The 14,682-nt window shown below is 54.4% G+C and overlaps 1 protein-coding gene across 1 annotated transcript; it reads right to left on the reverse strand.

Annotated features, from left to right (window-relative positions):
- Window positions 1-1,261: 1,261 nt before the first annotated feature.
- Window positions 1,262-8,392, reverse strand: KRT8 (keratin 8). Its single transcript, XM_033436214.2, has 9 exons — window positions 7,958-8,392; window positions 5,381-5,589; window positions 4,709-4,769; window positions 4,122-4,217; window positions 3,372-3,536; window positions 2,971-3,096; window positions 2,168-2,388; window positions 1,971-2,029; window positions 1,262-1,675 (listed from the first exon to the last, which is right to left on the reverse strand). The coding sequence occupies exons 1-9, from the start codon at window positions 8,300-8,302 to the stop codon at window positions 1,488-1,490; spliced, it is 1,470 nt and encodes a 489-aa protein (XP_033292105.1). The 5' UTR covers window positions 8,303-8,392; the 3' UTR covers window positions 1,262-1,487.
- Between the last annotated feature and the right edge of the window lie 6,290 nt (window positions 8,393-14,682).

Here is a 14,682-nt window from a genome sequence, read left to right on the forward strand (position 1 = left end):
TTAGAGTCACTGCTCTAGATAATGGTACTGTTAAGTTTTATCGTGGAAGAGTGAAGTCCTTTATTGTGACAGAGTCCAGAACCCTGGCCCTGGTCCCAGGACTGGGTGGAGGGGGCGGAGGAGGTAGAATGCCTGGGCTCGATCTGGAAGCAGCTCCATTGAGGTGGGCAGCTAGGGGAGGTAGTGAGATGGGCCCTTGGGTGGGAGCCCAGGGCCTGGGAAGCCTAGACCCCAGGGAAAGGAGCCCTGGGAGACCTCACAGCAGGACCAGAACCTGAGCTTCCTGCGCCAGGCTGTCCCAATGACTGGACCCTCTGCATGGGTTTGTTCATTCTCCTTTAGTGTTTGGGAAAGTCTGAAAATGCCCCCATCTCAGCCATTCTCAGTGAGGGCATGTTCCACACTTAGTTCAGCACTAAGGGGCCAGCGTGTCTGCCGGGTAGTCCACGGGTGGTGGCAGTGGAGCCACTGCTCCACCCAGCCCCGCTCCTGCCCCAACAAGACAAGCAAAAACCCTTTACACACTTCACAGGACCCATCCACACCCAAATACACACAGCACGCCCTCCACCTGCAAACACAGAACGCACACACCCTTTACACACTCAGCTGTATAAGGTACAAACACTGCAGGTAAATGGGTGGAAAGGGGTGGTGAGGTACCATGGGGGTGGGCGTGACTGTGAGTGAAACACGGAAGGGGCCATCTGTCAATGCCAAATCCTATACTATCTTGGCTTTTAGAAATTGTGGGTGTGACACACCCAGCTGCTGAGAATGGACTCTGGGCCTCTGAAGGGACGGGAAAACCAGGATTCCTTGTCCCCAGCTGCTAAGGAATGAAGATGTACAAAAACACCTCTGGCCACCGAGGAAATGCCATGTGCCTGGCTGAGGAGGAGGACAGGCTGGAGAACTGGACGGTCCTGGGTTCGAATCCCAGTCAGCCACTTTTTAATTAGGCCAATTGCTTGGTCTCTCTGGACCTGGTCCTGAGGCCGACCTCCTGTGAGGTCTACGGGAAAGGAAATCTCCTGATACTCCAATCTAAAACCTGCTCTGTGCCCCAACAGGGTTTGTTGCCCAGATCAAATGAAATGGGGTATCTGAAACCAAGGCATCAACGAGGTTTTTCAGCAAAGTCTCCCTGGAGGAGGTCAGACTTTCCTCCACGTGTCCCCCAACCCCAGCCTTCTGATCCCAGAGGGAGGCCTCCTGACCACCTGTCTCCCACCCCATTGACAGACAAGGGCTGCACACAGCAAAATGTGCTGGCAGAGCCAGCTGAAGCTTTATTCTGAAAAAGACACTTGGATTGGCTTTTGGGGGGGCGTGGGCAAGAGAGGGAGCCCCAGGCAGTTGACTCCCCCAGGGGTGGGCTAAGGACAGGACTGAGCCTCAGGTCTTTGGTTCCAACACTCCCCTGCACAACTCCTTCTTGCAGGAGCAAGTGAGCTGGGGAGGCTGGGAGGGATCGCGGGAGCCTTTCACTTAGGCAGGATGTCAGAGGACTCGGACACCAGCTTCCCATCACGGGTCTCAATCTTCTTCACAACCACAGCCTTGGAACTGGTACGGCTGAAGGAGCCAGAGCCCCCTCCAGAGCCCAAGCTGGACTGGTAGGAGCTCAGGCCGTAGTTGAAGCCAGGGTTCCCATAGGGTGAGGTCAGCCCACCTGGTCAGGAACAGAGGCAGCCACGTGAGCACAGGAGCCCATGCGCACATCAGGGGCCACGCCCCCTTCTCCCTGCTACTCCGGACCGGACGTGGTCCCCAGGGATAGGGAACCCCCCTGGTTCACTCCTCCAAGATGGTTGGGGAAAACCAGGAGCAGGGCAGGAGAGAGCTTTGCGATCAGCTACGTGACCTTGGACAAGGCATTTAACTGGGCCCCAGCTTCCTCAGCTATACCGGAGGGAACTGTATAGGAGCTGCCTCCTGCCCTGCCCCCCCAGGACCAGGACACTCACCTGAGTACCCGCTGGTGGTCTTGGTGTGGATGCTCATGTTCTGCATCCCAGATTCCAGCCTGTACCCAGAGGACACATGGGATGTCAGGACCAACCCCTGGCCCTATCCCAGGCCAACAGGACTCAAGTCCCACCCCTCCCCACCCCAGGTCCCAGGGATGGGGCGCCAGGGCCGGTCAGAGAACGCCCACACCCACCGGCTCTCCTCGCCCTCCAGCAGCTTGCGGTAGGTGGCGATCTCCACGTCCAGGGCCAGCTTGACGTTCATCAGCTCCTGGTATTCGCGCAGCTGCCGCGCCATGTCCTGCTTGGCGGTTCTCAGCGCGGCCTCCAGCTCGGCCAGCTTGGCCTGAGCATCCTTGACGGCCAGCTCCCCACGCTGCTCCGCATCGGCAATGGCGGCCTCCAGGGAAGCCCTCTGGCGGGGAGGGGACGGGTAAGCAGTTAGAGCAGAGTCTGCTTGCCTCCTCCCCTCCTCCCCCTGCACCCGCTCTCCCTTTCCCCTCCTTTAGGGACCCCCTCTCCCCGACCTGGACTAACCAACTCCACCTGGCTCAATCCAAGAAAATGCTACAGGGGGGTGAGAGTCAGGAAGCGGAACGGGGAAACATGAGCAGCTTCCAGCCACTTCCCCACACAAACTTCTCACCTGGGACGCTGTGCGGTGTTATCCCCACCCCCAGCTGGACTAGATCTCTGCTTTCTAAACTTCCTTAAAGCATCAGAGCCCAATCTCACCCTGATATATAAGACAGATACAATAAAGCAGGCTTGGGGGACCCATCCTGGACCCCCAACCTACCTGCCCGGCCCCTCACACGGGGGCCTCCTCAGCACCCCTCAGCCTCCCAGGAGCAGTCTGGACTCCAGCTGCCCCTCCAACTCCTGACTCTGGTCTAGGATTCCTTCCCCAACCCCCAGACCCCTCACTCCTCCTGCATTATCTCCTCTCACCCGGAGGTGTCCCAAGACCCTCTCCCACCCCCAGCCCAGCCCGTACCTGGCCTTTGAGGCCCTCGATCTCAGCCTGGAGTTGGTTGATGTTCCGGTTCATCTCGGAAATCTCCGTCTTCGTGCGACGGAGGTCATCCCCGTGCTTCCCAGCCAAGGTCTGCAGCTCCTTGTACTGCAGATGTGAGACAAGGAGTGAGGTTGAAAGGGGACCCCCCCGGTCCCTCCGAGGGAGAATGCCCTCTCGGCCAAGTCACCAGAACCCAGGTCATCTCTCCCCTACCCGCCTCTACACCTCTGGGCACAGGGACGTCCCTGTCCCCCAGCACTACTCGGCAGCCCAGCTCGCAGCAGGCAGAGTCCAGTTTGAAATCCTGCTCCCTCCTCAAGGACTAGGGCACAGAACCTGCCAGAAGGGGAACACCAGCCTATAGTGACGCTGCTCTTCACCTTCATCTGGTACATGGTCTCGGCCTCAGCCCGGCTGCGGTTGGCGATCTCCTCATACTGGGCCTTGACCTCGGCGATGATGCCATCCAGGTCCAGAGAGCGGCTGTTGTCCATGGACAGGACCACGGAGGTGTCAGAAATCTGCGACTGCATCTCACGGATCTCCTGTGGTGGGGAAGGGAGGTGGTGAGGCCCTGGGCCCGCATACAAGGAGTTCCCTTCTGCAGAAGGGCCTTCCATAAAGGACAAGACAGCGGGAGTTAGGGCTGGAGAGAAGGCAAAGTTCCTAAAGAAGGAAAATGGGTCAAAGACCTGGAACTTGGAGGGAAGTAAAGATGAAATGAGGCCAGGATAAAAGGAAATCTGGCTTTGGGCGAGAAACCAGAGGGGCAGAGCCCTTCCGTGCTCTCAGCTACCAGTATGGCGCCCACAGAGGGCTCTCATTCGGCCCAAAGAATCTAACTAAGGCCCTGGGGACAGAGCAGGCCTGAGCTGCAGCTGGGTCACCACTCTGTGTATGGTGACCTTGGACAGGCTATTTCAGTTCTCTGAGCCCATTTTCTCAACTGTGAAGTGGGATAATAAACCCTCCCTCATGCAGGGGGACAGAACATATAGAACATCCATGCCGGGCTACTATTGGCAGCTGTAATTATTCAGTGGTGGGCCCTTGTCTGTTGGTGCGCTGGGGGCTGGGAGGGGCCTCTGATGGGGCTGGGGAACCTCAGTCACCAGTGCCCAAGAACGTACCTCTTCATACAGTTGCCTGTAGAAGTTGATCTCGTCAGTCAGCCCTTCCAGGCGGGACTCCAGCTCTACCTTGTTCATGTAAGCTTCATCCACATCCTGCGGGGCAGGGGGAGGGGAGCCTGAGCTGAGTGCCCACTCCTGACGCCAAGCCAGGGGCACCCAACGGCCTGGACTTGGAACTTTCTAACGAATTGTCTTTCCCACCTCACTATGTGTGGCCTGACCCAGTCCAGTCTCTGCCCCATCACACCTGCATCCCCAGCCCCAGCACTCTTACCTCTGCTTCCTACACACACCCTTCCCTCTCCCCCACTCCCCTCCCCCTCCCCCCCTCCTTCCCCTCCAGGAAGCCTTCTATAGCCAGACCTCAAATTCTACTGCTCCGTTTTCTTAACCATGTTCCAACATTGATGTCCAGAGTTCTGTCCAAATACACCTAACTACCTCTCTGTCCTTCTATGCTAGATACCTAGGAGGCACCCAAATGTCGTCCCATTACTTAGAAACATTTAGGAACAGAAAGCCTCTAGCCTGAGTCTCTAAGCGCCAGCCTCCAGTGTCTGGTGGGGGAATGGGTACTCCCTCACCTTCTTGATGATGACAAATTCATTCTCCATGTCTGTGCGCTTTTGGATCTCTTCCTCATACCTGGTGAGACAGATATAATCAGAGGATGGAGGCAAAGGTGCGGTTGCTGTGGGTCTTTCCAGGGGGACAAGGATAGCTAGAAAATTCAGTTAATGGGAATGCAAGAAGATATGAGATGGCTGGTCTGGTCCTTCTGCCCCAACCAGCTACTGTTTCCCCACCCTTACTCCATGCTATCATCAGCCAGTGGGGGGCCTGGAGCAGGAAATCTCTCTCCAGATCCACGAATACACATTGGATTAGGCATATGAGGAGGATTAGCAACAGGCACTGACATGAAACCTCAGACAGAACTTTCTGGAATGTGCTGGAAATCAGGGGTAAGGAAGAAATAGAGTCTAGGGCTATTAGTATACAAGAGAGCCTGTTGGCTACCTCTGTCTCCCATTTTAGGTTTACTGTGTAAACATTAGCAGATAATTTGTTGTCCAAATTGGGACAGCGCTGAGACTGAAGGGGCAAGGGAGGTGCTATTAACAATGGGCATAAACCCAGACTGTCCTGGGGTCACTCTAATTACATAAGACTACACTGCCCAGCCAGCAGAGGGCCTTGGTGTTTTAGGCCTCTGGTCCCAAGGGGCCGGGCAGGGTGGGATGACAGAGGCTCACTTGGTCTTGAAGTCCTCCACCAGCCCCTGCATGTTGCCAAGCTCCACTTCCAGCTTCAGCTTCTCCTGGGCCAGGGTTTCCAGCTGCCGCCGGAGGTTGTTGATGTAGCTCTCAAACATGTTGTCTATGTTGCTCCGGGCTGTCTTCTGCTGCTGCAGGAGGTTCCATTTGGTCTCCAAAATCTTGTTCTGCTGCTCCAGGTGCCGCACCTGCACGATGAGGCAGAAAGGTCCACATCGCACATCAGGCCAGGGCTCAAAGTCTGGCATGAAGCAAGCTCTTGTCTTTTCCCCTCATCCAAATCCCCAAGCAGTGGGGTCTCCGGAACCCCATTAGTGCTGAGTTGGGGGGAAAGAAGGGGATACATGGTTGTAAGAGGATAGCTAGCAGTTTATGTTGAAGCTATATTTGCAAAACAAATGGTTCTTATCGACTTCGATTGTAATATTGCAGTCAATAAAAGTAGCCAAGTTTTAATTAACACTTTATATATGATTGAAAAAAATGTAGATTGTTCACAGCAAATAATATTATCATCATGATTATTATTTGGAGTGGCTTTGAGGGACTCATTGACTATAAGGAAACTTTAGCCCTACAGCCTGGAGAGCATTCGCCAGAAGACCTAGGTTTTAGCCAAACACTGCTACCTGATCTTGAATTACTTCCCCTCTCTGAGCCTGGGTCTCCTCAGCCCTGCAATGGCTTAGAAGAACTCAGGCGAGCCCTATCCAGAGCCCCACCCCTGTGCAGAAGTCACTTTTAGCCAGGGAAGAGGCAAGAAACAAGGTAAATCTGTCTGCAAACTGAAGACCCTCCTCCCCACAGCCCTTCCTTTGAGCTCAACATCCAACCCCACCCTACCCTACCCTACCCCGAATCCACAACCCTGTCCTCCTGTCCCAAACACAAAGGTCCTAGGTTCCTTGGGGCTCAAGGAATCCAGATTTTAGGATGAAATTAAGGCACGTTGGAAGGGAAATTTTTAAAAAGAAAGAATAATAAACTGGTTCCAAGAAGAGGAAGGACTTTTTTTCTTTCTTTTTTTTTTTTAAGTCAACCCAAAGTTGGACTTCTTTTAAATTGGGAGGACTCAGAAGGTTATTTTAAGGGTCTGGTCCAGATCCAGCAAATCTCTCTCTGTAAATCTCTTTCTTCCCCAGCTCATTCTGCCCCAAAATTATAAAAACTAAGTGATAATAACATTTAGCCTTATTAGACTGTTTAATGTAGGCCAAACACTGCTAAGCTCTTACATTTTATGCTTGAATAGGCAAAACCTCTTTGACTTAGGGATTAGCGTGCCCATTTTGTAGATGAGGAAATCAGATTTAGCAAGGTAGTCCATCCAAGGAAAGGGCAGAGCACTGGGAACCTTCGGCCTGTGCTTAGCTACTCACTGGGAGGACCCCAGCGCTAGCAAAACGCAGTCAAGAAGTAAAGTGAAGGTTGCTTAAAGCCAAGGAACCAGCAAGCACTTCCCAAAATCTGGGGAGCGCCGGTTTCCCGGGGGACTCCAATTCCTAAAGGCGCTAATCTGCCCCAGGATTTCCCTCCTTCCGCTCCCAAAATGCCTCCCAGGAGCTAGTCAGCAGGGAGGGGCTGAGCCTCCAGCGCGCTGGGGGCCCTGGGGCCCCTGAGGAGGCAAACCCCCGAGGCTGCAAAACCCGGCCTGGCGCCTTCCATGGGAAAGCAGAGCCAGTTCGTTGGAGCGGAGCCGGGGTAGTAGGGAAGAGTGAGAGGGGACCAGGGCCGAGCGGGGAGAGGGGCGTTAGCGGACAGACGCCTTATCTAAAGCCGTAAATCGTGGGGTTTAACAGGACGTGAAACGCAGGTGGGGTGTCGCAAGCCCGCAGACTTTGAATCCTGGATGGGCTTTTCTGAAGCCAGGCCCTGGCGTCCACCCCACACCGATACACGCCCCCAGGCAGAGGAGCGGGTCCCCAGTACCGCGGGCCTCGGCCCCGCCCGGCGCCGCCCACACGGCCGGCTCCCGGGGCCCTGGCCAAGTTATGACTCATCTTGATGCCCCCAACACTTGGGCCCCGGTACGCCGAAGGCCTGGATCAATATTTGCCTGTTTGAATCAAGACAGCCGCTTTCTTCTCCCAGAATCCTATCAATCTCCTATTTAAAAAAAAAAAAATTTAAAGCACGGGAGCACTGTTGAGAAGCCCTTGGGGCCATGCTAGGGAGAAGGGTGAACCTGAGGGAGGAACTGCCCTCCCACACGCCAGTTGAACAGCTGGGACTCTTCCAGAGCTGAAAGCTTTACAGACGATCAGACCCCGAGTTGGGGTGAGATGGGCGAGTGAGGGAGGGAGCCCCAAGATTTAGAGTCCGAAGCCGCCCGGACCCCCTCTCTATCCCTTCCCCAGCCCAAACCAAAGTGCATGGGGCCGGGGGAGGGCGCCGAGACATCCGTCGGAAGCGGGAGCGGTGCCAGAGTGGGTGGGGCCCAGCAGGACGCCAGGGAGGGGCTGGAGATGTGCCCACCGAGGGTGGGGTGACCAAGAGAAAGGGCTGGGATCCTGGTCCGGCCCCAGGCACCGCGGGCCACGCAGGGGGAGCCCTCACCTTGTCGATGAAGGAGGCGAACTTGTTGTTCAGGGTCTTGATCTGCTCCTTCTCCTGGGTGCGCACGGCCTGGATGTCGGGGTCCACCTCCAGCTTGAGGGGGCTCAGCAGGCTCTGGTTCACCGTGACAGCTGTGATGCCCCCCAGACCCGGGGCCCCACTGTAACCTGCAGCCAGACTCATGCTGCTGCCCAGGCCGCCCCGGAAGCTGCCGCTGCTGCCCACCCGGGAGAAGGCCGAGGAGCTGATGCGGGTGCCCGGCCCACTGGTGTACGAGCGGCTGCTGAAGGACCGGGGGCCGGAGGTGGACACCTTGTAGGACTTCTGGGTCACCCTGATGGACATGGTGGAGGCTGGAGAGGAGGCGAGCAGGCTGAAGCACACAGAGACTCGAGGAGTTGCGAAGCTGCTCCTAGGTGGGGTGCAGCTCCCCGGATGGCCTCTTATAAGAAAGAGCCCAGCCCAGGAGGAGGGGATCGGCCTTGTAGCTGAGTGGCTAGGCCCTGAGGGGGCAGGGCCTAACCTGACACCTGCCACCTACAGGCCGGACTCAGGTGGGGGCAGCAGAGAGCTGCGCCCGCCCGGAGCCCACCCCTGCACCACCGCAGAGCCCAGGAAAGGGTAACTCCGTGAATGTGAGACGTGCAAGGGCTGCCAGCCTCTACCTGTTCCCTAACAGAGCCTTGCGGGGTGGCCCAGCCACTGCAACCCTGGATCCTAGGTCTTATCTCCTTCCCTGCTGTGGGAAATAAATGCACAGACTGAGGAGCAGAGCAGGAAAGTGATCTGTGGCATTTGGGTCTCCTCTGAGCAGCTGACGCCCCAGAGGCACCACCCCGTGTCCTTCGTGTTCTTCTCTCCACTTGGAGTGATTATGAAGGTCTGCCCAGTTTGGAGGACAGGGCTGGATTCCGAATCCTTGAACCCGAGGTCAACCATTTGCCCAGTCTCTCCTTAGTTACTGCTGTGCCCCCAGCCCTTGGTGCAATGCCAAGAGGGGCTGGGTAAACATTTGTGAAATGAATGAATGAACACACACACACACACACACACAGGCTGTCTTCCCTCTGGGGCTGTACATGCAAGTTAACGTGAGGTCCAACACAGCACTTGTCCTGGACACAACCCCGTGTCTTTCTCTCTTCCCAGGATCACAGGATTGAGTTTCCCTGGTGGCACGGTGGTTGAGAGTCCGCCTGCCGATGCAGGGGACACGGGTTCGTGCCCCGGTCCGGGAGGATCCCGCATGCCGCGGAGCGGCTGGGCCCGTGAGCCATGGCCGCTGAGCCTGCGCGTCCGGAGCCTGTGCTCCGTGACGGGAGAGGCCACAACAGTGAGAGGCCCACGTACCGCAAAAAAATAAATAAATAAAAAATAAAAAGATCACGGGATTCCCTGGGCCGGGCTGAAAGGCACAGAGGAGGGTGAACAAGAGCCAGTGAGCAGGCTGGGAGAGCGCAGGAGAGCAGGCAGCTACGTCGGCGGGGACTTCATCTCATCGCTCTCCTTGCTGCTTGGGGAGTCATTCCCATAGCTCCCAGTGGGTGAATCACAGGAAAGGAGGCAGAACTGTGGAGTGGGGGGCACCGATGGTGAGTCAACCTGCAGCCACCTGGGCCCTCCTTCTCTTTCTCTTCCCAGGCCCCCAGATGGCCAGAGGAGAAGGGGAAGAGTCCCTGCACCTGTCTCCACAAACCCGTTATGAGAATGAGTCAGGAGAGTGGGCTGGGGCACAGCACGCACCTGCAGAAGGCTGGAGAATGGGGAGCTGAGTAAGGCACCCCAGGCCTGGGTGGGGCAGGCTGTGGGTGGAAAACAGGAGGTTTGGGTCCCCGAGGCAGAGATTCCAGCTTCGATTCTCTAATGGCTGGGGCTAGATTCTCTGAAAGATCCTGCAGGGCATGAAGTGGGGACTGGATAGCTGTTAACTAGAGACCAACAGATCCCCTGGGGGTAGAGGGACAGGTGGCCCACAGCCCCCAACCCCCAACCCAGGGGAGAGGGTGACTGCTACCCTGACCACCTATCACGGGGGGCAGATGTGCAGATGCCTCCCTATCCTTCTCCAGTAAAGACACCCAGGGTTCCAGAGGACAGGCATAGAGACCCCTACAGAGGGACAGCGAGACCAGAAGCCCCCTCCTTGGAAGAGAGACAAATCCAAAAAGACAGACACACTGATAAGCTCCCCTCGGATCACACACACCAGATCACACACACGTACACACAAAAGGACACACTTTGAAGTCCCTTCCGGAAAGACAAAGACAAAGACTCTTAGAGGGGACGCAGAGACCACATCCCTTTCTCCCCACCCCTCTTTTCTCCTCCCCACCCTCCCCAGCCCTGGCCTCCTGCCACACAGAACCAGGCAGTACCTGTTTGTACCAGGCCCTCTCTCAGCCCCTTTAAACAATGCTTAATTTTCCAAGGAGTGATTTGAATGCAAGCTACCCCTTCCCCAACAGACTCCCACACCGTGCAGGAAAGAGAGACTTCACCTTCCTGAGACCAAAGGGAGGGATATGGGCTCGGTGCCAAATCAGACGCAGAGAAGGCGGAAGGAGAGAGGGAGGGGCTGGTCAGACAGGTATGGCAGCCCTGGGGAGGGAGGACGACCAGCTCCCCACTTCTCCTCCCCAACAGAGTACACCTGGGCAGACTTGGAGGGGAGAGACCTCACCTGAAGTCCTGAGCACAGAACTGCAGCCCAGAGCCCTCCCTGAAATCTCAGCCCCTCCACCCGAACTCACCTGGTTCCCTGGTTCCAGGACTGCCTTTTGTTTAAGGTGAGGACAAAGCCGGCTACAAGGGACCCTGTGGTTTTCAGGCTGTAGGGCGGCCCAGATCTCACCCAGGGGGAGTCCCTCTTTGCTGGGGCAGCCCAGAACACTGCAGGGCCGGAAGTGTTTGCATCTCACTTGTCACCACCCTATTGCCCAGAGACCCCAGCCAACCCCTCCCCCATGCCCCAAGCCCAGCCTTGGTGCAAGAGAAGAGACCAAAGCTGCCCTCTCCAGTGGCCTCTGCCTGGGATTCCTGGATGGAGGCAATAGGGGGAGGCCCCAGGACAAGGGCCTAGTGGTGAGGGAACAGAAAACTGCACTAAGGTGGCCCGTGGGGACAACTCCTTGTAAGACTGTCTCTGGCCACTGTGGTCTGCACACTGCTGCCTACCCATTGAAAGGGAAAGTGTTTCTGGTGACTGCCCAACCCAGACGATTCTGCTCCAAACTGCCTTTCCTGGAGATCAGAAGAGGGAAAGAGGAGACGCGTGCCCCCTCCACCCCGATGGTGATGCACAGGAGGACACCGAGGAGGCCCTGAATCCCTGAGCAGTTGTGTCAAGGCTGAGGGCTTAGATGGGTGAGCAGGGTAGCCCTTATCACTACATCACTCACAATCATCGGAAAAGATGGTCTGAACACGTTCTTCTCAGTGATCAGGAATGGTGACACAAAGACACCACATTCGCAGCCGCGCTATTCACAGCAGCCAAAATGGAAACAACACAAATGTCCACCAACTGATGAATGGAAAAACAAAATGCAACGTATCCATACGATGGTATATCATTCTCAGTAAAAAGGAATGAATCGCCGATACATGCTACAATGCAAGATCACATATTGCATGATTCTATTTATATGAAACGTCCAGAAGAGGCAAATCTGTAGAGACAGAAAGCAGATCTGAGGTTGCCAAACCACCTCCAGGCTGGGGAGAATGGAGGTAACTGGTAAAGTATGGGGTTTCTTTCTGGAGTGATGAAAATGTTCTAAACCTAATTATGGTGATCGTTGTACAAGCCTGTGAAAATAGTACAAAAACATCGAATTGTACACTTTAAATGGTTGAATTGTACAGTATGTGAATTATAGCTCAATAAAGCTGTTACAAAAAAGAAAAAGCATAAATTAGCCACATATGTAAAGTACGGACTTGGTGGGCCAGCAGACGGGTCAGGGGATAGAAGGGAAGGTAGATTCCCTGCCGCTAGGTTAGTAACCAGGGCAGCATCTCCAAAGCACTGAAATCAGTTTAAAAGACGAGCAATTTAAAATCTTATTGTTGGCATGGAAATAGCTGAGTTTAGCACCAAGGCAGCAAGAATAGTTCATTTAAGTGGGAAGCCACAGATGGTGGGAGCACCCATCAGTAAGCCACATCATGAATATAATAAAGTTGATTTGATTGTTGATTTTTGTGCCATGTGCCTCAAGGCCAAAATTGGTCATAGTCGATGCTCGGTAAATGGCGACTATTTGTCTTCGTGATAAACACGGCTCTGATGATTAAAGCCAGCCCAAATGGGAATGGACTGCCTAGAGAGGAAGCAGTCTCCTGTCCCTAGAAGTCTCGAGCCCAAGGTGTGCTAACCAGCTGTCCACTGGGCTCACTGTAGGAGGATTCCTAAATCAGGTAAGGGTTTGGACGAGAACATCACAATCCTCTCCACTCTGAGAGCCTTGATCCATATTCTACCATCACAGAGCTTTACGCTTTGATTAGGCATCCACGAATGCTCTCCGAACCGAAATGTTGATTTTGATAGAAGATGTGGTTAGAAATTATTAGAACAAGCATGGGGAGAACCTTCCCTGTGAGGTAAACCTTCTTAGGGAGGAAAGGAGACAAGTCTGACAGCCTGGAGATGATGAGGTCTCCCACTCACCTTCCCATCCTCACATCCTCGCTTCCACTGACACCAAACCAGAAGAGGCCATCCGTTGGATGGGCAGTCAAGCCTAGCTCAGCTGTTAGAGTCCTTCCCCTTCATTCTGATTGTCTGTCTGGACTTGCACACCAAAATCACCCAGGCTGCACCTGCATGTTTTATAAAGCTTCCTTGGTGCCGCCAGGGTTGAGCACCTGGCTTTGGCTCTGCTCTCACACCAAGACCTCCAGGAACACACTCTTCTCTTCCCCCTGGAAGAATAGGTTAGAGCCCAAGTCCAGTGCACTGCAGGGTCCCTGCTCAGAAAGGATGATACACCTGTGCCTCAGGGGATGAAATAGAGAGTGGCCAGTCCCCAGAGCCTGACACTCCACTGGGGTGGTCAGGGACCTAGACAGAGATGGAGAGAGGACCCGAATGGGTCCCACTCATGGAGGGGAGGACAGCATGCAAGAGGCCTGAGTGATGGGAAGTGGGAAGCAGGGAGTCACTGAAGAAGGCTCCCCAGGAGGATGGGACCCTAAGGAAGTAATCACACAGCCCAGCCCCACTACACAGCTCCACTGCAAGAAAGCTTTCCTAAAGGTGTGTCAGGTAACCAGACAGGAGCGCAGGAGGGAAAAAGGAACAGCAAGGACCTGGGCCTCAGCTACAGCACCCCACACACACACACCACCACCCGCTCCAGCACTGAGAATTACCCATGGCCTGGGCTGCTGGGCAATGGAGCTATTGTCCAGAGGTTTTTTGTTCTGAATTTCCTGCCCAGCAACCTGAGGACCAAGGTGGGGAGTCAGGGGCAGGGACCCCAGGCCTTTATTCCGTCCTGGTTTTGTTCACTCATTCATTCACTTGTCCACTCATTTACTTATCAGGCAGTAGCCTAAAAAGTATGGTGAGATAGTTTTTTGGTTCCCTTCACACCAGTTCAGTACAGGTAGGAGCCTCCTATGACCAAAGCAAGGTGTGGCCTGAAGGCTTCTGTTGAAAGGTGAATATTAGGAGTCCTTCTTCATTAATTCAGTATATTGGTGGCTGGCTATACATTGGGCACGTGCTGGGAAGGCTCTGAGGGAACTGGGTCCCCAATGGTCTTCACTGTGTGCAGGGAGAGAGAGACAGACACATAATGCCACTTATTCTAATAGGGTAATAATAATACTGATATGGTACAAAAATGTCTTCCAAGTATTAACTCATTTACACTACGTAAGAACCCTATAAAGTAAGTGCTATAATACCATTTTTACCTGATGAGCCACAGAGAGGTTAAGAAACATACCCAGACTCACACAGCAGTGTGGCTCTTTCTCCAAGGCCCTAACCACTATATCACACTTCCTGTATAATGATGAGAAGCAAGAAGAGTGGTGTGGGCGTTTAGCAGCCCAGAGACTGTCCTCAGATCAGCAAACTGGCACTATCAGGGGCAGGGCTTGAGAGATGGGGGGCATACCTTGATGAAAAGAGGACCAGAGTGTCAGAGTTGGGTCCAAGGGTCCTCCAAGGAGGCAGGAGGACTGGTGAGGTGGAGAAGCATGCTGAAGTGAGCTCCCTCACCGCCACATTGCCTGAAGTTGGTCTTGTCCGGGATGCACTTCTGATTGTCCATTTTTCAGCCCACACCCCCCAGCCTCAGAGAAATCTAGGGGTCTGCTTGAAAAGGGGAGCTCTTTGTGGTCTGAAAAACACCCACCCGGCACCCCCTTAAAAACCCATAACTAGGGACTTCCCTGCTGGCGCAGTTGTTAAGACTCCGCGATCCCAGTGCAGGGGGCCCAGGTACGATCCCTGGTCAGGGAACTAGATCCCACATGCCGCAACTAAGAGTTTGCATGCCACAACTAAGGAGCCCACAAGCCACAACTAAGGAGCACGCCTGTCACAACTAAGACCAGGCACAACCTAATTAATTAATTTAATTAATTAAAATAAACATTTTTTAAAAACTATAACTAGTGTGGTTGGACAAGAACCTTTGGGGAGGGATAAATTAGGAGTTTGGAATTAACAGATACTACTGTATATAAAATAAATAAACAACGAG

The sequence above is a fragment of the Orcinus orca genome, chromosome 11 (genome assembly GCF_937001465.1).
Source record: "Orcinus orca chromosome 11, mOrcOrc1.1, whole genome shotgun sequence".
Lineage (NCBI taxonomy): Eukaryota > Metazoa > Chordata > Mammalia > Artiodactyla > Delphinidae > Orcinus > Orcinus orca.